General features: G+C 39.0%; 1 protein-coding gene and 1 long non-coding RNA gene across 10 annotated transcripts in view; one reads left to right on the top strand and one right to left on the bottom strand.

Moving 5' to 3' along the window:
- The window catches only part of LOC130682914 (uncharacterized), a 28,116-nt gene extending 27,579 nt beyond the window's left edge, over positions 1–537 (bottom strand). The window contains exon 1 of the long non-coding RNA XR_008996368.1: positions 292–537. This is a non-coding gene — a long non-coding RNA (uncharacterized LOC130682914). The remainder of the gene's footprint in view (positions 1–291) is intronic.
- Positions 1–23,997, top strand: part of MYO3A (myosin IIIA) — a 244,873-nt gene that overhangs the window by 58,429 nt on the left and 162,447 nt on the right. For 8 of the 9 annotated variants that reach the window (XR_008996367.1, XR_008996366.1, XM_057498238.1 and 5 more), the window contains 2 exons: positions 919–984; positions 3,987–4,142. Coding sequence is in view for 7 of the 9 variants with exons in the window: in XM_057498238.1 (XP_057354221.1) it covers positions 919–984; positions 3,987–4,142 (222 nt within the window). In the remaining 2 variants the exon portion in view is untranslated. The remainder of the gene's footprint in view (positions 1–918; positions 985–3,986; positions 4,143–23,997) is intronic. The other variant, XM_036902580.2, reaches the window with a different exon arrangement.

Genomic DNA, 23,997 nt, shown 5'->3' with positions numbered 1-23,997 from the left:
AGCTATTTAAGGAGGAATGCAGAACTGAAGACAAAGTATTTCCATTCCACTAATGAAAACAAGGGCTGTTAGAATTAACATAAAGCAGTACTTCAGCAAATTCAACTATCATCGTTGATCAATGTTGCTTGATTACAGTTAGGTCATCCTCATTTTCAAGTGATGTGCCTTTGTATTCATGAACATGCCAAAAAGAAAAGATTTGTTCAGCTTAAAATGAAAGGAATTAGTAACAAAATCTTTTAAGTGGCATTCAGAGCTTATAGCTAATCATATTTTCCAGTCCCTTACTTTTACAATCTTGTTTCCATCCATGTGTCAGTACCAGGGCAGCTCATGAAGGCATTCTCTGTGTCCCTTTTTGCTGCTGTGCCTTACACGTTCCCTCAGAGACTTCTGCAGGACTCAGAGTACAAAATATTATTCCTCATGTTCATTGTTTCTGTTTTGCTGAGTACTGATGTTTTCTCCCAGGGCTCTCAGGTGGAAGCAAGAAAGTTCCTTAAAAGAAAAAAAATTATCAGTTAGAAAAATTGGGTCATACATTTTTTTTATGATTGATATACACCCTTATGAAGGTTTCACATGAAAAAACAATGTGGTTACTACATTTACCCATATTATCAAGTCCCCACCCATACTCCAATGCAGTAACTGTCCATCAGTGTAGTAAGATGCCACAGATCCACTATGTGCCTTCTCTGTGCTACACTGTTCTCAATTGGGTCATACATTAAATGCTTTTGAGAAACAAGGAATCTGTCATTTTATATAAAGAATGATTAATAACGAATTATCTGTCTGAACTGAGAAATGATGGTGCTGCTTGATTACACCTGGCAGCACCTGGCTGCCTCTGCCTCTGACTTTTCAGACTGAACAATGTGCACAATCCAACTCTAATTCTTACTGTTCTAGGAATCCACCCCCAAAACTAAGGCAGCCTGAGATATGGTCAGCAGAATTCAATGACTTCATTAGCAAGTGAGTAACAACAGAGTCTTTTTTAAAAAATCAGAGATACCGTCCCATTGGAACTTTAAAGTGTGCCAAATACAATTCCTCCATGCTTCTGAATCTCTTCCTTATTTCTTATCTACTAAATTTCTTGTCTATTAAATCTCCTCCTTATTTCTTACCTATTAAATTGCCCCAGAGCTTTCCATTATTGTCTTCAAAAGAAGCATTTGTAGAGTATTCTGAATGTTCAGTGAATTCATTGTTGCTCAAATAATGATCCTGGGGTCATGTTTATTCGCTTAACGATGGCTGTGCTTCTGCAGATGCTTCATTGTCCATGAACACAATCTTCTGTCCCCTGCTCTTTGCAGTTATGCCCTTAGCATCTCCCACCTGCTCACTTACATCTATTTTTTTCAGTGATTTAATGCCTCATTTATCTGTTACTAATTCTCATTACAATCAGAGAATTTTTCATTGCAATCAGTGAATTAGATAATGATATTGATAAGATGCTTGTACATTTGAGATTCAGTGAACATTTTTAATATGACAAATATTTAGCACAAGTGCAGTGCTTACAAAAAATTGGCTAGAAGCTATGAGACAACCATTTCTAAATATCTGCCCACAAATTTTTTTTCATAATCTTTATTATGTCTTCACCTTAAAAATAAGGTAAGGGATTACCCCAGGCTGTTAATGAGGGAGAGGAGACATTAAGATTTGGTGTGTCAAACACTACTCAGACACTGTAGAAAGTGCAAAGATAAAAGGTACTGGCAATACCCATCCATGCTGTCATCATTGGTTTTTCTACCAAGAATATCTTTGTATTACTATAAAGACAAGAGGCTTAGATTTAGAGTCATGCAAACCCAAGGAAGGTTGATGATCTGCTAGGATTTTTTTCAGATTTCACTTACCTATATATTACTGAGTCTAGTAGTTCCTCCTTATCAGCCAGGGATCTGTTCCAGGACCCCTAGTGGAAGCCTGGAACTACAGAGAGTGCCAAACCCTCTATATTCTATGTTTTTTCCTAAACATACATACCAATGAAAAAGTTTAATATAGAAATTTCAGTGAGAGATTAACAATACTAACAATAAAATAAAACAATTATAACAATATAATTAGAACAATTATAACAAAAAAAATTATGTGAATGTGGTCTCTCCCTCAAAATATCTTACTGTACTATACTCACCCTTCTTTTGATGATGTGAGGTGATAAAATGCCTTCATGAAGAGATGAAATGAGGTGAATGACATGGCACTGTGACTAGCCTTAGGCTACTGTTGACTTTCTGACCACATGTGTCAGAAAGAGGATGGTCTCTTTCTGGACTGTGGTTAACATGGGTAACTGAAACTGTGGAGGGCAGAACCTCAGATAAGGGGGAACTACTGTATGTACCACACAATACAGAATATTTAGTAAACTGCAGTCGAATTTCACAGATCCCTTGGGAGAATCACTGGTAACGGAAGGGCTCCCCACGATTCACAATCAGGTGCCATGTCTGCAGATCCTTCCATGCAGAGCCTCGGTGACACGTGGTGACTTTGACATGTTTCACAGAGTTTCACCTGTGAGAAACAGTTCCTGATTTCCTCCAGGCAGTCAGTCTTCAGTCCTGTGTTCTATCATTGTATTTTGTTTCTCTTCCAGTGTTGGTATGGCCACTTTTACTTAACTCCTTGTTTAGGTGTCTTTCTCCCCAAATAGACCATAAGCAACCTCAGAGGCCTGAACACGCCTTACTTGTCGCAGTGACTACAGTGACTAGAAGAGTGCCCATACTCATCAGCCATTCGATAAAGTTTTACTTGAATAAAATGATTTAATATGTGACAGCTGATACATTGACACAAGTGCTACAGATATCTGAAACTGGCACATTCTGTTAAACTGAATGAAAACTAAGAGCACTTATTATCTTTAGACATTATCATCCAATTCCTTGGCATATTTTAGCATCCCTGGGAAGTATCTTTTTTGTTTAGCACCCAAAATTAATCACCAAATTGTCCTCCTAAGAGGAGTAATGAAACAGATAAGAAATGTCACTGCTCAAGTCAAGGCATGAGCTTCTTTTTTCTTTTTCTATATCCCCAAATGGCAGCCTAGCTGACCAGCTTTCTCATAATCCTCTGAATCTCGGGGTTAAAAAGGCATTGGAAATATATTTGGGCCCAACTCCTATCCACAGTGTAAATCCTTTTAGAACATGTGCACTGAGTGGCCATCCAGTCAGTACCTAATCATCCCTAATAAAAATGACTACACTTCCCAATGCAGCCTATTCTGTCTTTGATAAACCTCACAGTTGAAAAGTTCTTCCATATGCTGACCTGAAATGTTTCTCTTTTAATTCCACCAACTGATCCTAGGTTGAAACTGATGCTGTTTCAGATGCTCTCACTCACCATATTTTTTCTCATGACCATTGCTCTGGTTGAGGCTGTTAGGAAGTGTGATATGCTGTAGAACATCTACTGTCTGACCTCCAAAAACATCTACTGACATGGAATTTAAATATCCTCAGCACATCAGTCTTCTCAAATGGGTTATCAGTTTTATCATGTAGGAAAACTACATCAATTGAGAAGCTTTTAAAAGCATTTGGGAAGAGAAACTGAGAAGTTTGTTTTAATTTTAGATAAGCATTAAAACTATAATGACTTGATTGTTGCTAATATTTAGCTACTGGCTTGTGAAGGAGACTCTGGTAGAGACCAAGTTTAATTATCACTCTGCAAGAATGCTTGCTGGGAGACTGGGGATGGAGCGTTCAGTTGGAAGTTGGTGTCACTACAGCCAAATCACACCCACAGATGTGTGTGCTTTCACAAATATTTCTTTCATTGTATTTCAGTTTAACATCTTCTGAGATATGCTCCTCGGGTTGAGCTTTGTGAGGAGCACTGCTCTTTTGTGTTAGAGCAGTTTTTAGGAATGTGAAAAACAATTTCAAACTCTAACTTATCAAATAATTGCATGTTCTTTTTTGCCAGTGCAGGTGCTTGACTAAAGATTATGAAAAGCGCCCAACAGTGTCAGATCTTTTACAGCATAAATTCATTACTCAAATTGATGGCAAAGATAAAGTGCTGCAAAAACAACTCATGGAATTCATTGATGTTCATCAATGTATGGGAGGCACAGAAAAAGCCAGGTAATCAAATCATATCTTGACTCCAAAAATCTAAAGAACATCTAAAGACTCTGAATAGTTTTATAATGCAATAATTGTTAAGGTAAGAAAAGAACTCTGGGGTTTGGAGAAAATGGGGTACTTGTATGAAAAGTGAATGTCACATGTTGGGTTGTATCCCAAAGGAGTAAAAATCACTGACAGTATTTTTGAAGCAATTTCATCAGAACAAAGAATGTAAACTTCAGTAGATGATTAGTATTGGTATAGGTCCTCTTGTATTTTCTGCTCTTCTGTAAAGTTAGGTAACGTAGATTTGAGACTTTAAAAAGAACACAAAAGTTCAAAGACTTTTTGGTACTATTATGTGTTAGTATCCTTTTCCCTAGTTAAATTATACCCTCAAAGCATTTTTAATATCTTTATTCATACCTCCTGTTTGGATTTTTTAATAAACTACTATGTTTAGTTTTTTTTTTTTTTTTTTTTTTTTTTTTAGATAATTATTTTTTATTGAAGGGTAGTTGACACACAGTATTACATTACATTAGTTTCAGGTGTACAACACAGTGATTCAACATTTATATACATGATAATTCTAAGTACCAGCTATCACCATACCAAGTTGTTACAATATTTTGACTATATTCCTTATGCTATACATTACATCCCGGTTGCTTATTTATTTTACAATTGGAAGTGTGTACTTTTTCTTGGTTGTTGTTGTTAGGGCATCTCTCATTTTTATTGATCAAATGGTTGTTAACAACAATAAAATTCTGTATAGGGGAGTCAATGCTCAATGCACAATCATTAATCCACCCCAAGCCTAATTTTCGTCAGTCTCCAATCTTCTGAAGCATAACGAACAAGTTCTTACATGGAGAACAAATTCTTACATAGTGAATAAGTTACATGGTGAACAGTACAAGGGCAGTCATCACAGAAACTTTTGGTTTTGCTCATGCATTATGAACTATAAACAGTCAGTTCAAATATGAATACACATTTGATTTTTATACTTGATTTATATGTGGATACCACATTTCTCTCTTTATTATTTTTAATAAGATGCTGAAGTGGTAGGTAGATACAACATAAAGGTAGAAAACATAGTTTAGTGTTGTAAGAGAGCAAATGTAGATGATCAGGTGTGTGCCTGTAGACTATGTGTTAATCCAAGCTAGACAAGGGCAATAAAACATCCACATATGCAGAAGATTTCTCTCAGAACAGGGGGGGTGAGGTTCTAAGCCTCACCTCTGTTGATCCCCAATTTCTCACCTGATGACCCCCCAGCGACTGTGCCTGTCTTAGGTTGTTCCTCCCTTGAGGAATCTTACCCGTCTCTGGCTAACCAGTCATCTTCCGGGGCCACACAGGGAAATGTTAAGTTGGTAAGTGAGAGAGAAGCCTTATTGTTTGAAATGGTTAGCTTTTTATTTCTTTGCATATTTATGCCCTGTGGCTTCTATGCCCAGCATTTGTCTTGAGGTATCTTTACCACTTGGAGGAGTTATGATACTCGGTAAATTTGATATGAGGCACGAATTCTATTTAAGAATTCGTTGTAATTAGGAAGGAAGAAGAAAAGCTATAGAAGTAGCAGGCGGAAGAAAACATGGGAAGATTGATTATTTCTTTGACATATCTTCTTGTAGAGTAACTTCAGCATGTATATATTTTAAGCTACTACTTAAATTGCGCACACACATTAACATAATAGGAGTATAGTTACATAACCAAAGCATACCTGTAATTACCAGCCATCTCCAGTGAAACCAAGAAAACCAGTTAGGCACCCTAGGCATTTGTGAAAACTTATCAATGATATGATGGTTATTATCTAACTGAATTTGAATAGTTTGAGAAAAATCAGACAAATTAAAACAACCCATTCCTGGGCACTGTTCACATCCCATATGTTCTTTTAACAGTAAATAGTCTGTAGTTGTAAGATTTTGGAGCGCTACAATTTGCACTTCTCCTAATTCTTGGTTGAGTTCCAACAGTATAGATCCAGTCAAATTTGTTGTTTTACTGTATGCACAGGCCAGCTTAGATATCTCCTTCATTCCCATGGCAAGTCCAGGAGCTGGTGGGATGAGTGCATCTACAGCTGTAGCAGTGCGTGGATCTTTGTTGGGGTTTTTTGATGATCATCTTCTGGCATGAGTCTTCCCGAGAGTGCTGATGTTGGAAGTTCTCTTTCATATCGTTTCTTAGTTCATTTTCGGGGTAGCCAAATTAGGCTTTGATCCTCTGTATAAACACAAACAGACCCTTTGCCTACACTTTTATATGTCCTTTATATTATTGTGTAGAACTCATTAGAGGTCACCACATAGGAACTGCATTTTTTTTTTTTTTTAATCATTAATCTACACTTACATGACGAATACTTACGAATACTTTGTTTACTAGGCTCTCCCCTATACCAGGTCCCCCCTATATACTCCTTTACAGTCACTGTCCATCAGCGTAGCAACCTGTTGTAGAATCACTACTTGTCTTCTCTGTGTTGTACAGCCCTCCCCTTTCTCCCACCCCGCTATGGATGCTAATCTTAATACCCCCCTACTTCTCCCCCCCTTATCCCTCCCTACCCACCCATCCTCCCCAGTCCCTTTCCCTTTGGTACCTGTTAGTCCATTCTTGAGTTCTGTGATTCTGCTGCTGTTTTGTTCCTTCAGTTTTTCCTTTGTTCTTATATTCCACAGATGAGTGAAATCATTTGGTATTTCTCTTTCTCTGCTTGGCTTGTTTCACTGAGCAAAATACCCTCCAGCTCCATCCATGTTGCTGCAAATGGTAGGATTTGCCCTTTTCTTATGGCTGAGTAGTATTCCATTGTGTATATGTACCACATCTTCTTTATCCATTCATCTATCGATGGACATTTAGGTTGCTTCCAATTCTTGGCTATTGTAAATAGTGCTGCGATAAACATAGGGGTGCACTGATCTTTCTCATACTTGATTGCTGCATTCTTAGGGTAAATTCCTAGGAGTGCAATTCCTGGGTCAAATGGTAAGTCTGTTTTGAGCATTTTGATGTACCTCCATACTGCTTTCCACAATGGTTGAACAAGTTTACATTCCCACCAGCAGTGTAGGAGGGTTCCCCTTTCTCCACAGCCTCGCCAACATTTGTTGTTGTTTGTCTTTTGGATGGCAGCCATCCTTACTGGTGTGAGGTGATACCTCATTGTAGTTTTAATTTGCATTTCTCTGATAATTAGCGATGTGGAGCATCTTTTCATGTGTCTGTTGGCCATCTGTATTTCTTTTTTGGAGAACCGTCTGTTCAGTTCCTTTGCCCATTTTTTAATTGGGTTATTTGTTTTTTGTTTGTTGAGGCGTGTGAGCTCTTTATATATTCTGGACGTCAAGCCTTTATCGGATGTGTCATTTTCAAAGATATTCTCCCATACTGTAGGGTTTCTTTTTGTTCTATTGATGGTGTCTTTTGCTGTACAGAAGCTTTTCAGCTTAATATAGTCCCACTTGTTCATTTTTGCTGTTGTTTTCCTTGCCCGGGGAGATATGTTCAAGAAGAGGTCACTCATGTTTATGTCTAAGAGGTTTGTGCCTATGTTTTCTTCCAAGAGTTTAATGGTTTCATGACTTACATTCAGGTCTTTGATCCATTTTGAGTTTACTTTTGTATATGGGGTTAGACGATGGTCCAGTTTCATTCTCCTACATGTAGCTGTCCAGTTTTGCCAGCACCATCTGTTGAAGAGACTGTCATTTCGCCATTGTATGTCCATGGCTCCTTTATCAAATATTAATTGACCATATATGTCTGAGTTAATGTCTGGATTCTCTAGTCTGTTCCATTGGTCTGTGGCTCTGTTCTTGTGCCAGTACCAAATTGTCTTGATTACTATGGCTTTATAATAGAGCTTGAAGTTGGGGAGTGAGATCCCCCCTACTTTATTCTTCTTTCTCAGGATTGCTTTGGCTATTCGGGGTCTTTGGTGGTTCCATATGAATTTTTGAATTATTTGATCCAGTTCATTGAAGAATGTTGCTGGTAGTTTCATAGGGATTGCATCAAATCTGTATATTGCTTTGGGCAGGATGGCCATTTTGACGATATTAATTCTTCCTAGCCATGAGCATGGGATGCGTTTCCATCTGTTAGTGTCCCCTTTAATTTCTTTTAAGAGTGACTTGTAGTTTTCAGAATATAAGTCTTTCACTTCTTTGGTTAGGTTTATTCCTAGGTATTTTATTTTTTTTGATGCAATTGTGAATGGAGTTGTTTTCCTGATTTCTCTTTCTGTTGGTTCATTGTTGGTATATAGGAAAGCCACAGATTTCTGTGTGTTGATTTTGTATCCTGCAACTTTGCTGTATTCCGATATCAGTTCTAGTAGTTCTGGGGTGGAGTCTTTAGGGTTTTTTATGTACAGTATCATGTCATCTGCAAATAGTGACAGTTTGACTTCTTCTTTGCCAATCTGGATTCCTTGTATTTTTTTGTTTTGTCTGATTGCCGTGGCTAGGACCTCTAGTACAATGTTAAATAACAGTGGGGAGAGTGGGCATCCCTGTCTAGTTCCCGATCTCAGCGGAAATGCTTTCAGCTTCTCGCTATTCAATATAATGTTGGCTGTGGGTTTTTCATAGATGGCCTTTATTATGTTGAGGTACTTGCCCTCTATTCCCATTTTGCTGAGAGTTTTTATCATGAATGGATGTTGAACTTTGTCAAATGCTTTTTCAGCATCTATGGAGATGATCATGTGGTTTTTGTCTTTCTTTTTGTTGATGTGGTGGATGATATTGATGGACTTTCGAATGTTGTGCCATCCTTGCATCCCTGGGATGAATCCCACTTGGTCATGGTGTACGATGGTTTTGATGTATTTTTGAATTCGGTTTGCTAAAATTTTGTTGAGTATTTTTGCGTCTACGTTCATCAGGGATATTGGTCTATAGTTTTCTTTTTTGGTGGTGTCTTTGCCTGGTTTTGGTATTAGGGTGATGTTAGCTTCATAGAATGAGTTTGGGAGTATCCCCTCCTCTTCTATTTCTTGGAAAACTTTAAGGAGAATGGGTATTATGTCTTCCCTGTATGTCTGATAAAATTCCGAGGTAAATCCATCTGGCCCGGGGGTTTTGTTCTTTGGTAGTTTTTTGATTACCGCTTCAATTTCGTTGCTGGTAATTGGTCTGTTTAGATTTTCTGTTTCTTTTTGGGTCAGTCTTGGAAGGTTGTATTTTTCTAGGAAGTTGTCCATTTCTCCTAGGTTTCCCAGCTTGTTAGCATATAGGTTTTCATAGTAGTCTCTAATAATTCTTTGTATTTCTGCGGGATCTGTTGTGATTTTTCCTTTCTCATTTCTGATACTGTTGATTTGTGTTGACTCTCTTTTCCTCTTAATAAGTCTGGCTAGAGGCTTATCTATTTTGTTTATTTTCTCGAAGAACCAGCTCTTGGTTTCATTGATTTTTGCTATTGTTTTATTCTTCTCAATTTTATTTATTTCTTCTCTGATCTTTATTATGTCCCTCCTTCTGCTGACCTTAGGCCTCATTTGTTCTTCTTTTTCCAATTTTGATAGTTGTGACATTAGACCGTTCATTTGGAATTGCTCTTCCTTTTTTAAATATGCTTGGAGTGCTATATACTTTCCTCTTAAGACTGCTTTTGCTGTGTCCCACAGAAGTTGGGGCTTAGTGTTGTTGTTGTCATTTGTTTCCATATATTGCTGGATCTCCATTTTGATTTGGTCATTGATCCATTGATTATTTAGGAGCGTGTTGTTTAGCCTCCATGTGTTTGTGAGCCTTTTTGCTTTCTTTGAACAGTTTATTTCTAGTTTAATGCCTTTGTGGTCTGAAAAGTTGGTTGGTAGGATTTCAATCTTTTGGAATTTACTGAGGCTCTTTTTGTGTCCTAGTATGTGGTCTATTCTGGAGAATGTTCCATGTGCACTTGAGAAGAACGTGTATCCTGTTGCTTTTGGATGTAGAGTTCTGTAGATGTCTATTAGGTCCATCTGTTCTAGTGTGTTGTTCAGTGCCTCTGTGTCCTTACTTATTTTCTGTCTGGTGGATCTGTCCTTTGGAGTGAGTGGTGTGTTGAAGTCTCCTAGAATGAATGCATTGCATTCTATTTCCTCCTTTAGTTCTGTTAATATTTGTTTCAGGTATGTTGGTGCTCCTGTATTGGGTGCATATATATTTATAATGGTTATATCCTCTTGATGGACTGAGCCCTTTATCATTATGTAATGTCCTTCTTTGTCTTTTGTTACTTTCTTTATTTTGAAGTCTGTTTTGTCTGATACCAGAATTGCAACACCTGCTTTCTTCTCTCTGTTGTTTGCTTGAAATATCTTTTTCCATCCCTTGACTTTAAGTCTGTGCGCGTCTTTGGGTTTGAGGTGAGTCTCTTGTAAGCAGCATATGGATGGATCTTGCTTTTTTATCCATTCTATTACTCTGTGTCTTTTGATTGGTGCATTCAGTCCATTTACATTTAGGGTGATTATTGAAAGGTATGAATTTATTGCCATTGCAGGCTTTAAGTTTGTGGTTACCAAAGGTTTAGGGTTAGCTTCTTTACTGTCTTACTGTCTAACTTAACTCGCTTGTTGAGCTATTATAAACACAATCTGATGATTCTTTATTTCTCTCCCTTCTTATTCCTCCTCCTCCCTTCTTCATATGTTGGGTGTTTTGTTGTGTGCTCTTTTTAGGAGTGCTCCCATCTAGAGCAGTCCCTGTAGGATGCCCTGTAGAGGTGGTTTGTGGGAGGCAAATTCCCTCAACTTTTGCTTGTCTGGGAATTGTTTAATCCCTCCTTCATATTTAAATGATATTCGTGCTGGATACAGTAGTCTTGGTTCGAGGCCCTTCTGTTTCATTGCATTAAGTATATCATGCCATTCTCTTCTGGCCTGTAGGGTTTCTGTTGAGAAGTCTGATGATAGCCTGATGGGTTTTCCTTTGTAGGTAACCTTTTTTTTCTCTCTGGCTGCTTGTAATACTTTGTCCTTGTCTTTGATCTTTGCCATTTTAATTATTATGTGTCTTGGTGTTGCCCTCCTTGGATCCCTTGTCATGGGAGTTCTGTGTACCTCTGTGGTCTGAGAGGCCATTTCTTCCCCTAGTTTGGGGAAATTTTCAGCAATTATTTCTTCAAAGACATTTTCTATCCCCTTTTCTCTCTCTACTTCTTCTGGAATGCCTATGATTCTTAAATTATTTCTTTTATATTGATCACTCAGCTCTCTTAAAATTCTTTCATTCCTGGAGATCCTTTTATCTCTCTCTGCATCAGCTTCTCTGCGTTCCTGTTCTCTGTTTTCTAGTCCATTAATGGTCTCTTGCATCTCGTCCATTCTGTTTTGAAGTCCTTCCAGAGCTTGTTTTATTTCTGAATTCTCCTTCCTTAGTTCTTGCATATTTCTCTGCAAGTCCATCAGCATGGTTATGACTTTTGTTTTGAATTCTTTTTCAGGTAGACTGGCTAAATCTATCTCCCCAGATTCCTTCTCAGGGGAAGATGTAGCAGATGCCGAAGCTGTCTGGGTTAGTCTTGTCTGGATCATATTTTTTTGCCTTTTCATGTTGACAGGTGCTATTGACTGTCAGCTGGGAGGGCCAAAATTTTCACTTACTACTGGCCTTTCTTTACTGGGGCAACTGCGACCCCTAGTGGCTTGTGTTGGGTAATTGCGTGTAGAGTGGGTCTTTGTGTCTTGCCTGGCCGGAAGGGAGAAATTTCCCTTTCTGTGGGCGGAATTTGTCTCAGGCTGCTTCTCTGCTTTCGCAGCGCCCGGTGGGGTGATGGATGGGGGGGCTGCTTGACTGTTTGCCTCCGTGAGGGGTCTCAGAGCTGTTGCCCAGGGGGTTAGTGCACCCGGTTTTCCCTGTAATTTCCAGCTGCTGTACTGTGACCTGGGTTGTTTCCGTCAAGCTGTTAAGTCCCTGTCCCTTTAAGACTTTCAAAAAAGCCCCCGCTTTTCTTTGTCACAGGGGCATCAGCTTCAGCACCCGCTCTGAGGTCTACCCCCTGTTCTCCCAGTATCCAGGGCCCCCTGGGCATATACTGTGTCTGCGCTCTGGCCCGGATGGCTGGGGCTGGGTGTTCGGCAGTCCTGGGCTCCGTCTCCCTCCTGCTCTGCCTATTGTTCTCCCGCCGGGAGCTGGGGGGAGGGGCGCTCGGGTCCCGCAGGGCCGGGGCTTGTATCTTACCCCCTTCGCGAGGCGCTGGGTTCTCGCTGGTGTAGCTGCAGTCTGGCCACTGTCCTGCGTCTTCTGGTCTCTCTTTTAGGGCTAGTTGTGTTTGTTGTATTTTCAAAAGTATATATGTTTTTGGGAGGAGATTCCCACTGTCCTACTCACGCCGCCATGTTGGCTCTGCCTCTCTATGTTTAGTTTTTATAATATGGAGTATATTTTTTACTTACTATAGTTGGTATATATGTTTATTTTTATTATTATTATAATTTTTTATTTTGTATCATTAATCTACAACTACATGAGGAACATTATGTTTACTAGACTCCCCCTATCACCAAGAACTCCCCACAAACCCCATTACAGTCACTGCCCATCAGCGAAGTAAGATGCTGTAGAATCACTACTTGTCTTCTCTGTGTTGCACAGCCCTCCCCATGCCCCCCCCCCATTATACCTGCTAATCATAATTCTCCCTTTCTTTTTTTCTCCACCTTATCCCTCCCTTCCCACCCATCCTCCCCAGTCCCTTTCACTTTGGTAACTGTTAGTTCATTCTTGGGTTCTGTGATTCTGCTGCTATTTTGTTCCTTCCGTTTTTTCTTTGTTCTTATACTCCACATATGAGTGAAATCATTTGGTACTTGTCTTTCTCCACCTGGCTTATTTCACTGAGCATAATACCCTCTAGCTCTGTCCATGTTGTTGCAAATGGTAGGATTTGTTTTCTTCTTATGGCTAAATAGTATTCCACTGTGTATATGTACCACATCTTCTTTATCCATTCATCTACTGATAGACACTTAGATTGCATCCATTTCTTGGCTATTGTAAATAGTGCTGCAATAAACATAGAGGTGTATATGGCTTTTTCAAACTAGGATGCTGCATTTTTAGGGTACATTCCTAGGAGTGGAATTCCTGGGTCAAATGCTATTTTTATTTTGAGCTTTTTGAGGAACCTCCATACTGCTTTCCAAAATGGTTGAACGAATTGACATTCCCACCAGCAGTGTAGGAGGGTTCCCCTTTCTCCACAACCTTGCCAACATTTGTTGCTGTTGGTCTTTTGGATGGTGGCAATCCTTCCTGGTGTGAGGTGATATCTCATTGTGGTTTTAATTTGCATTTCTCTGATGACTAGTGATGTGGAGCATCTTTTCATGTGTCTGTTGGCCATCTGAATTTCTTCTTTAGAGAACTGTCTGTTCAGCTACTCTGCCCATTTTTTAATTGGATTATTTGCTTTTTGTCTGTTGAGGTGCATGAGCTCTTTATATATTTTGGATGTCAACCCTTTATTGTATCTGTTATTTATGAATATATTCCCCCGTACTGTTGGATGCCTTTTTGTTCTATTGATGGTGTCCTTTGCTGTACAGAAGATTTCAGCTTGATATAGTCCCACCTGTTCATTTTTGCTTTTGTTTCCCTTGCACAGGGAGATATGTTCATGAAGAGGTCACTTATGTTTATGTCCAAGAGATGTTGTTAAGCCTCCATGTGTTTGTGAGCCTTTTTGTTTTCTTTGTACAATTTATTTCTAGTTTTATACCTTTGTGGTCTGAGAAGTTAGTTGGTAGAATTTCAATCTTTTTTAATTTACTGAGGCTCTTTTTGTGACCTAGTATGTGGTCTATTCTGGAAAATGTTCCATGTGCACTTGAGAAGAATGTATGTCCTGCTGCTTTTGGGTGTAGAATTCTATAGATGTCTATTAGGTCCATCTGTTCTAGTGTGTTGTTCAGTGCCTCTGTGTCCTTACTTATTTTCTGTCTGGTGGATCTGTCCTTTGGACTGAGTGGTATGTTGAAGTCTCCTAAAATGAATGCATTGCATTCTATTTCCTCCTTTAATTCTGTTAGTATTTGTTTCACATATGTTGGTGCTCCTGTATTGGTTGCATATATATTTATAATGGTTATATCCTCTTGTTGGACTGAGCCCTTTATCATTATGTAATGTCCTTCTTTATCTCTTGTTACTTTGTTGTTTTGAAGTCTATTTTGTCTGATACTAGTACTGCAACATCTGCTTTTTTCTCCCTATTGTTTCCATGTAATATCTTTTCTCATCCCTTGACTTTTAGTCTGTGTCTGTCTTTGGGTTTGAGGTGAGTCTCTTGTAAGCAGCATATAGATGGGTCTTGCTTTTTAATCCATTCTGTTACTCTGTGTCTTTTGATTGGTGCATTCAGTCCATTTACATTTAGGGTGATTATTGAAAGATATGTACTTATTGCCATTGCAGGCTTTTGATTCATGGTTACCAAAGGTTCAGAGGTAGCTTCTTTACTATCTAACTGTCTAACTTAACTCACTTATTAAGCTATTATAAACACCGTCTGATGATTCTTTATTTCTCTCCCTTCTTATTCCTCATCCTCCATTCTTTATATGTTGGGTATTTTATTCTGTACTCTTTTGTGTTTCCTTTGACTGCTTTTGTAAGTAGTTGATTTTATTTTTTGCCTTTAGTTAGTGTTTGGTTGGTCTGCTTTCTTTGCTGTGATTTTATTTTCTCTGCTGACATCTATTTAGCCTTAGGAGTGCTCCCATTTATAGCAGTCCCTCTAAAATACCCTGTAGAGGTGGTTTGTGGGAGGTAAGTTCCCTCAACTTTTGCTTGTCTGAGAATGGTTTAATCACTTCTTCATATTTAAATGATAATCGTGCTGGATACAGTATTCTTGGTTCAAGGCCCTTCTGTTTCATTGCATTAAATATATCATGCCATTCTCTTCTGGCCTGTAAGTCTGATGATAGCCTGATGGGTTTTCCTTTGTAGGTGACCTTTTTTGTCTCTCTGTTTCCCTTTAATACTCTGTCCTTGTCCTTGATCATTGCCATTTTAATTATTATGTGTCTTGATTTTGTCTTCCTTGGTTCCCTTGTGTAGGATGTTCTGTGGGCCTCCATAGTCCGAGAGACCATTTCCTCCCCCAGTTTGGGGAAATTTTCAGAAATTATTTCTTCAAAGACACTTTCTATCCCTTTTTCTCTCTCTTCTTCTTCTGGTACCCCTATAATGCGAATATTGTTGCGTTTGGATTGGTCACACAGTTCTCTTAATATTCTTTCATTCCTGCAAATCCTTTTATCTCTCTCTGCCTCAGCTTCTCTGTGTTCCTGTTCTCTGATTTCTATTCTATTAATGGCATCCTGCACCTCATCTAGTCTGCTCTTAAGTCTTTCCAGAGATTGTTTTATTTCTGTATTCTCCCTCCTAACTTGATCTTTTAGCTCTTGCATATTTCTCTGCAGGTCCATCAGCATGGTTATGACCTTTATTTTGAATTCTTTTTCAGGAAGATTGGTTAAATCTATCTCCCCAGGCTCCCTCTCAGGGGTTGTCTGTGTAATCCTGGACTGGATCAAGTTCTTCTGCCTTTTCATGGTGATAGAGGTAGTTGTAGGCAGTTGGGATGTGTGTCAGCTGGGAGAAAAACGTCCCACACATGGTGAGCAGCTTCCGGTTTTATTTCCTGATCTGCTGTGGGCGGAATACTCATCTGGGCAGCCCAGTGCCCCGTGGGGATGGGTAGGCATGCCAGGTGTGCTCTCTGACGAGAATGGTGACCTTTCGTTCCCTATCCCAGCTTCCTGTGTCTGTGCTGGGCTGCTGTGTGCCAGCAGGACCTCTTAGTCTGGCCAGGGTGGCTGTGGAGGAGCCTCTGGGCGGTTGCAGTAAGCACGGTGTCTCCTGTGGCCGTTCCCCTGCTATGGCAGGGCCACACCAGAGGGGAAATGGGTGGGAAGCTGTTTATCGCCATGAGGGGCTTCAGAGGTGCACTGTTGCCCAGAGGGTTAGGACACCTGGAATTCCTTGGGATTCCCAGCTGCTGGGCTGAGTGTGCTGGGATGCTGCCGTCCACCTGTGAGGCCCCTGTTCCTTTAAGACTTTCAAAAAGCACTTGCTTTTCTTTTGTCCCAGGGGCATTGGCTGCGGGGATCTGCTCACAGATTTTACTATTCCTTTTCCCTAATATCCAGCACACCACATTGTGTGTGTCTGCACTCCTGGTGTGGATGACTCGGGCTGGGTATTTAGCAGTCCTGGGCTTTCATTCCCTCCCTGCTCTGACTCCTTTCTTCCCGCTGGGGAGCTGGGGTGGGGGGTGTGCTCGGGTCCCGCCGGGCTGTGGCTTGTATTTTACCCCCTTCGTGAGGTGCTGAGTTCTCGCAGATGTAGATGTAGCCTGGCTGTGTACTGTATCTTCTGATCTCTCTTTTAGGATTAGTTGTATTTGTTGTATTTTCAAAAATATATATAGTTTTGGGAGGAGATTTCCGCTGCCCTACTCATACCGCCATTTTGGCTCCTCCTTCAGCAGGGCTCAACACTCTCTCTTTTTTTATTTAAAAACTTTTCAGTTAGGCTCCATTCTTGATATTTTATATTGTCTAATTCACAATCTCTTTTGGGAAAATGTGTATAATTTAGTTGGTGATGTGCTATCCCTGCTGATAAAGAATGCCTTTGGTAATTTGCATAGTTTTAAATTAATAGTCATGTTGAATGTATGAATTACAATCACCACTGGGCACACTCTAATGTAAACTAAGAAATACTTTTAAATGGCTAAGGTACTGTTAGGGAATGACTTTTATTATGGGCACCTGATTGCATTAGGCCATTTTATAGTTATTTTCACATCCTCTCCTATGTTTTCCTGTTTGTTTATGTTTCTAATTTTGTCTCATTTCTGAATTCAACACATTACTGTTCCACTCTTCCAAATTATTTAATTTTGGCTCCTATGTATGTTTATTTTTAACAAATTTAGAAGATATAAAGAAGTGTATAACAAAATCAATCATGCGTAACATTTTAATCTATTGCCTTCCTGCAGCTGACCCTTGAATAGCACAGTTCTGAGTTGCACAGGTCCACTATAGTTGCGTTGTTTTCAATAAATATAATGGAAAGTATTTTGAAGATTGTGACAATTTGTAAAACATGTCTTTTCTCTAGCTGACTTTATTGTAAGAATACAGTATATAATCCATACAACATACAAAATGTGTGTGAATTGACTCATTACGTTATCAGTAAGGCTTCCAGTCAAAAGTAAGCTATTGGTACTTACATTTTGGGGGAGTCAGTTGTACAAGGGGTTTGTGGCTACACTGGGAGTTGGCCGGCTAACCCTTGCATTGTGCAAGGGTCAACTATACCAGGGAACTGTAATGGGGAGGATAGGCATTGGAAGAACAAGAACTTCTTGTTTTAAGGAATGGATACAAGAACTTCCTATTTTAAGGCAAGGCCTGAATAGAACAAATCACTCATAACTTACCCAAGTGTTTAGAAAAATCGAGATGCAAATGCATGCTGCAGTTGCTTCTAGAATATATTCAAACCATGGGAACATGTTTTTCCCCCCAGGTGTTGAAATTGACAATGTTAGAATGTAAGACTGAATCAGTGAGAAATTTGAATTATAAAATTTTTTAAAGTTTTACTCCTGAATCCACTCTTACAGTTTTCAATTATCTGATTTAATGGGAATACATAAGAGTCATTTGTGATTGAAATGTAGTATTCAGCATTCTTAACTAAAAAGAATACAAGCCAACTTCAGAAGAAAAGCAATTTAGTGAAAATTACTAGGTGGCTCGAGGAAGGCAGAGAGCCAGGCTTGGGCATGAAGTGGAGAAAGCAGGGTGCCTTAGATATGCTCCCTGAGCACCGGCCTGGTAAGAGGCTGCCTTGGTGCCCACCCTCCCTGCACTTGCTACAGCAGCACTGGTTTCTTGAATGCACAGCCACTACCAAATATTTGTAAACTGACCTTGAGCTTTGGGTCCCTTCTTCGAGATTCTAGGTTCCGTACAAGACCATGTAATCCCCAAGCTTAGATGACAGGCCCATGGTGCAGGTGAAAAAAATGCAGTGAGAAATACTGGTTTTCCCTCACTTCCAGTTCCTGTGTGAGGCAGAGTCCTTACAAGCATCTGGGAATTTCTTGCCACAGAAGGGCATTTTGAGCTGCTGACGCAGTGAATACCTGTTTGATGAAATATGAAACTGGTTCCTAAAATTCTTTCTTTCATATATCTTGAACATTTACCTAAAAGTATTTTCACAGCTATGACTTACACTCCTTGTAATAATGGAAAAACCTAGCCTAGAATCTGAGTGATAAACTCCAAGTTAAATTAGCTTTTTGTGGTAGTTACATTATTAACACATTATCATTTAAAGTTTGTTTTATATAGAAAGAGAAATCACTTGAATATTTTACTTGATACCCTTGATATGCTAGTGGTGATTAACTTTGATATGTATAAATTATATTTGCATATAATTGTATGGAAGCAAAAGGAATATTTATAAGAATTTAGTAATTCAGACATAGTTTTTAGGCCAAAAATACTGGCTGTATCTGTAGTTCTGTGGTAATCACTCCAGTTGTCTCAGCATATATGGTCTTCAGACCAGGATCTGAGGCAACTTTGAAACAATCTCCAAGGATTAACAAATGGAAGACAAACTAAAATATTGTCCAGCCATAAGGGGCTAAAAGTGCTCAGTTCAAGCTGTCAATTCTTTATTTAGGTGTGGGATATTATATAATATAAATTTACTTGAATGGGATTCTGATTTTACCAAAAAAAAAAAAAAAAGAATGGAGAAAGCAGAGAAATCATTTATCATAGGCAGTGATAATAGGGTTCTTTCAGTGCAATACAACTTGTGACTCATTTGCTTTCTCTTTTCCGGGCAAGGTAATTTTTCTCTAATGGCTGTGACTGTATCATGGTGAGAATTATTCTTTGGAACATTACTCCTTTTCTTTAACATATGCGGCTTCTCAAATGCTGTCCTGGCTTCTCTTATATAACCATCCCTTTGATTCCCATTTCCATGTGACTGTTTCAAAGACTTCAAACTCAACATGTCTAAAATTGAACTTAAGCTGGCAGAACCAGAATCAATTATTTGCTTCCTTTCTTATTTATGCACCACAATACATCCAGAAGTCTTGGGGTTATCTTGACATGTTCCTCTCTCCTACTTTCTGTTTCCAGACCATAGCAAGACTAAATGTCATACGTCCCCCACCCAATCCAGTATCAATTATGATATAATCCTTGCTACTATAGGAATCATGAGTTGAGAACACACCAGTGCTGTCTCAATATTTATTGAGGCCATTGTGTAAAGCTCTGAATCAGGCCCCACACAGTATCTGGCAGAATGGCAGCCCTAGAGTCTGCATGCCAGATGCTTCCTTTTCAGAAAAGAAATAAGACAAGCGTGTAGATAGCCACTACACAAAGTAGGAAGTTCCAGTCCCGTAAAAGGAATACAAATAGCATCCTGGGGGAGTTCAGAAGAAGCAGAGCATATTTCCACTAGCAGGGACGGGGAGCTTATCCAGGAGATGGCCTTTGAATCAGCACTGCAAGGGATAAACAGGATTTTGTCATGTGAAGATAGAGTTACCACCAGATGAATATAATTGCTGGAAAGAATAGCCGGAGCCAAACCATGAAAGTCAGGAGATACACCCACAGAAAGGCAAGCATTTAATCCAGCAGAGATCTCATAAATAGGATTGGAGAGAAATGCAGAGACCAGACCACAGACAGCACTGAAAGTCAGCCTGAGTGGTTTGACTGTGTTCTTGACAGCCTACACTAGGAGGTACCCTGAAGCTACCTGTGTCCCACTCTGCTGTCTTTTCATTGGCTCTAAAAGGTGAACTATGGCTATACCGAGGCAGACCACAGCAGTGATTCTGTATGCATTTTGTTTATTCCCAATATTTCTTCTTAAATTTAAAAGCAGGGGATGCAGGTGGGGGTGGGAGGTGGGGCTGGTTGGTTTCTATCATGTTTGATTGTCAAGGCAGTTAGTGGCTAGTGTTTGGATATCTGGGTATTTTAAGATGAGGAATCTATTGATATATATTTCTTTTTTTAAGTTTTATTAAGGTATCATAGATATACAATCTTACAAAAGTTTCACATGAGCAACACTGGTTACAATATTCATTACAACATATAATGCAACATATTATATTGATACATTATTTCTGTGTTTTTGTGGAGTATTGTAATGTGTGTGTGTGTGTGTGTGTGTGTGTGTGTGTGTGTGTGTGTGTGCATGCTTATATTCTAAGTAAATTGCATTTTGGAAAATTCCAATCTTATCTTGGCCAAAACAAGGTGCTAAAGTAACAATCTATGTGAAATCTGGAGAAAAGGTCCCATCAAGGCACGAGCTGATGGCAGTGCCTTTCCAAGATAGAGAACTCAGAGAACTCGGACCGTGGAAAGGGCCCCTCTAGGACCAGGAAATCTGGAAAGAAATGATAACTTTCCCTTCCCCTTGAGATGTTCCCTTACACCTGTCTTTACTCCTTCCTCTTCTGGAAAAGCTCCCAGAGAGGAGCTACATAGCTTCCAAACATGATCTCTTATAGGAATTTTGTATGGCTAGGTGGTTGAATAAGCACTCCTTGCAGAAAACCATTGTGAATATCTCTGCTCCTATGCAGCAAATAAATAAAGGAATTCAAATAAACAGAAAGAGAGTTGCTAAACTGAACTGAGAAGCTGTAAAAAATTCCTAGGAGTAAGTTACATTGAAGCTTCAAAACAAAACAAAACAGAGTATAGAACCATCACACTCATAACTATCTTCCACCTCTGTTGACTCATGTCACTAGAGGAAACTGAGATCAAGAAATAAAGAAAGAAAAAAAAAGACTTGTTCGACAGGGTCCTGTCATGTTATCAGAAGAGCTGGGGCCAGAACCCACTTGTCTTCAACACCTAGTTCAATTCCTGTCTGTTTCATGCTGCCTTCTCTTTTTCCTCCAGAGAATAACATATAATCATAGATTATTATTTGTGGAAAGGTTCCTTATTTTAGAGGTCAGAAAATTAAGCCCAGAGAAATCCAATCCAGCCAATTCCATAGCCAATTAATACCAGCCCTGGACCATAAATCAGATACTGTGATTTTCAAACCAGCACTTTTACTAATATCTGTGTTCCTCACTAGTAGTAAAAGTTAATACTCACAAAACTGGTGATCGGAGTCCTACAGTAGCAAGTGATGGCAGTGAGCCAGCAAAATTTGCTAGTGTAATGATTCTTCTGGTGCCCATAAGTGTTCTGAGATGGTCCATGCTATACGACTCCAGGAAGTACCATTCATTTCACATTCCACATGAGTGCTTTCACCCTGGAGCAGAGACCCCACATTAATGGTGCTCCTGGAGCTGGGCAGTGTGGACTGTGGATCAGGACTCTGGGAAAATCTGAATACATTTGTTTAACAATCCAGAATAGATTACTATCTGTGATGTTAGCTATGTACAAGTAGAGAATTGGGTACAGTAAAAAGCTGTTCCTGGCTCATTGTTTATGATCTGGGTCCTAATTTAGCCTGAAAAACGTTGTCCTTAGTACTTTCCCATAAAAGTGATTTCAGCAAATCTATACAAGGATGAAATCTCAAGACATTTCCCTGAAGTTCATGTGACCAATTTATGTAATTTTCTTGGTATCTTCAGCATCATTCAAAGGAAGATGTTTTTCATTAGCATTTAGTATTAAAACATGCTAATTACTCACAGGGAAATTTAAATTTTATCAGATATTAAGACCACTTTACAAATTCTGAAAGTTTATATCAGATTCCAAAATTCCTGTAATGTTTGTGTTTCTAGTGATGTTCTGGAAATCATTGTTTTAATGATGACATTTACCTATTTTTAACTATATTAAACTGACTCAAATCCTTGTTTAAAACTGAAAATTACCACATTTGATTTCATTGGCTAAAATGCTATTTACCCAACAGTATACTTACTTTATACAGAGCAAAATACAACATGTGTTTCTAAAAAGAACACAAATTCCTCAAAAATTCTGCATGTGCATCTTTTGACCTTTCTCTTCAAAGGCATTAGTCTTGAAAAAATTTTTGTCCTGGAAAGAAAAAATAACCTAAGAAATTATCAAGAGCCTTAACCTACTTTATAAAGGTTGCAAGAAATAGTACAATGTTGACTATTTGTTTCTTTTCTTTCAAATTAGCAATAGCCTAGGATTTGACTGCATCCATTTTTTGTATTGTCACCGTAAGGAAAGACCCATTTGCGTAGAAGTACATTCACTGTTGATTTCTGTAGTGCAAATGGGAGGTAGGACACTGAGTGTGAATGAAACTAAATTTTTTGCAGCAAAACAGATGCATGAAACACCCAAGTTGAGTGGAGGCAGAGCAGCTGGTTTCCCTGAATGCCTTTACATTTCTAATCCTCTATATACATTTTACCCTCATATCAAAGGCCTCAGTGATAAGTCTATTGAGAGTAATTTACTGGAAAATTTTGTGCTTTAAATAGCTAAAAGTTAACCATATTTTTGCTGGGGAAGAGGAAAGAAAATGTTAAGGTAATAGTCAAGGTTTAGAGAACAATATTTCAGTTTCTGAGTAGAATTCAAAATGACATGTCCCTCACTCCTTACGGCCAGGCACGGAAAGCTTTATCTCTGGCTGTTCAGCTGCCCTAATCTTGTTTGCTTCCCTATTTAGTTTTGTAATCTCTGCCAAAAAAAAAAAAAGGGTGAGGGGAGTATACATATTGTATTTAACAGATTGTTAGTTTGTGGAAGATTTTGATTCACTTTGCAGCTAGAATTTTATACATTTATATAAATACAACTGGGCTTTTTCTTTAATTGAAAAATCTGAAGTCAAAATGCCCAGTGTTTTTTTTCAAAAAGAAGGAAAGAAGGGGAAATAAATAAATACCTAACTATGGCAATTCCAGTCTTGGGAATAGAAATTAAAGTAAAATACTATTATTTCTTAGTTGATTTTTATATAGATTTGACTATCAAAAATTCCCCTCAAGGACAAAAGGTATATATTTGTATTTATGTTTATATATATAAAAAACATTACCTGGGAAGCCCAGCCTAAAATGTGGGTATTGTTCCCTGTCCATGGATGATAATGTAATTCTCCTGCATTTATTCACATAGGGTGGAGGGTAGTCATGAATTCTGTTTGGGGGATGTTAAATTTAATAGACCAATTAAACATGGAAGAGTTACCAAGGAGGCAGTTGGATATAGGAGTCTGGACTCCAAGAGAGAAATTCATGTTAAGGGTAGTTTTTATAGGTAATTACCATATGGAGGTATTTTAATGCCATGACGCTGGGTGGGGTCACTGAATATGTGTTCAGAAAGAGAAGGGAAGGGGGCCCAAAGCAGAGCTCTGGGTGACACCAACATTTAGGAACCTGGCAGTGGAGAGGAAACAAGGGAGCATGGCCCTCGAGGGAGAAGGAGCAGGGGGATGTGGTTGGGGGCAGGCCACATAAATCAAGCGTTTCCAGAATGAGAGAATCGTTGACTCTGCCAAATATTGCTGAAAACTCAAGGCCAGTAGAGTAATGCTGAGTTTGGACACAGGATATTCTTCAAATGACCTCGACAAGAGCCATCTCAGCAGAGGGGGGTGGAAAGAAGCCCCAGTGGGTGAGATTAAGGAGAGACATGAGATGAAGAAGATATGAAAAACATGAACTAGTCTTTCCAGAAGCTCAGCTGTAATAGGAATGGGGCAGTAGCTGGAAGGTGTGGAGCATGAAAGGGATTTTTAAAGATGGGATATACTAGAGTGCATTTGTATGCTGATAG

The sequence above is a fragment of the Manis pentadactyla genome, chromosome 3, assembly GCF_030020395.1.
Source record: "Manis pentadactyla isolate mManPen7 chromosome 3, mManPen7.hap1, whole genome shotgun sequence".
Taxonomy (NCBI): domain Eukaryota; kingdom Metazoa; phylum Chordata; class Mammalia; order Pholidota; family Manidae; genus Manis; species Manis pentadactyla.
Note: the sequence above shows the minus strand (reverse complement) of the source record. Positions and strands in the feature narration are given on the sequence as shown.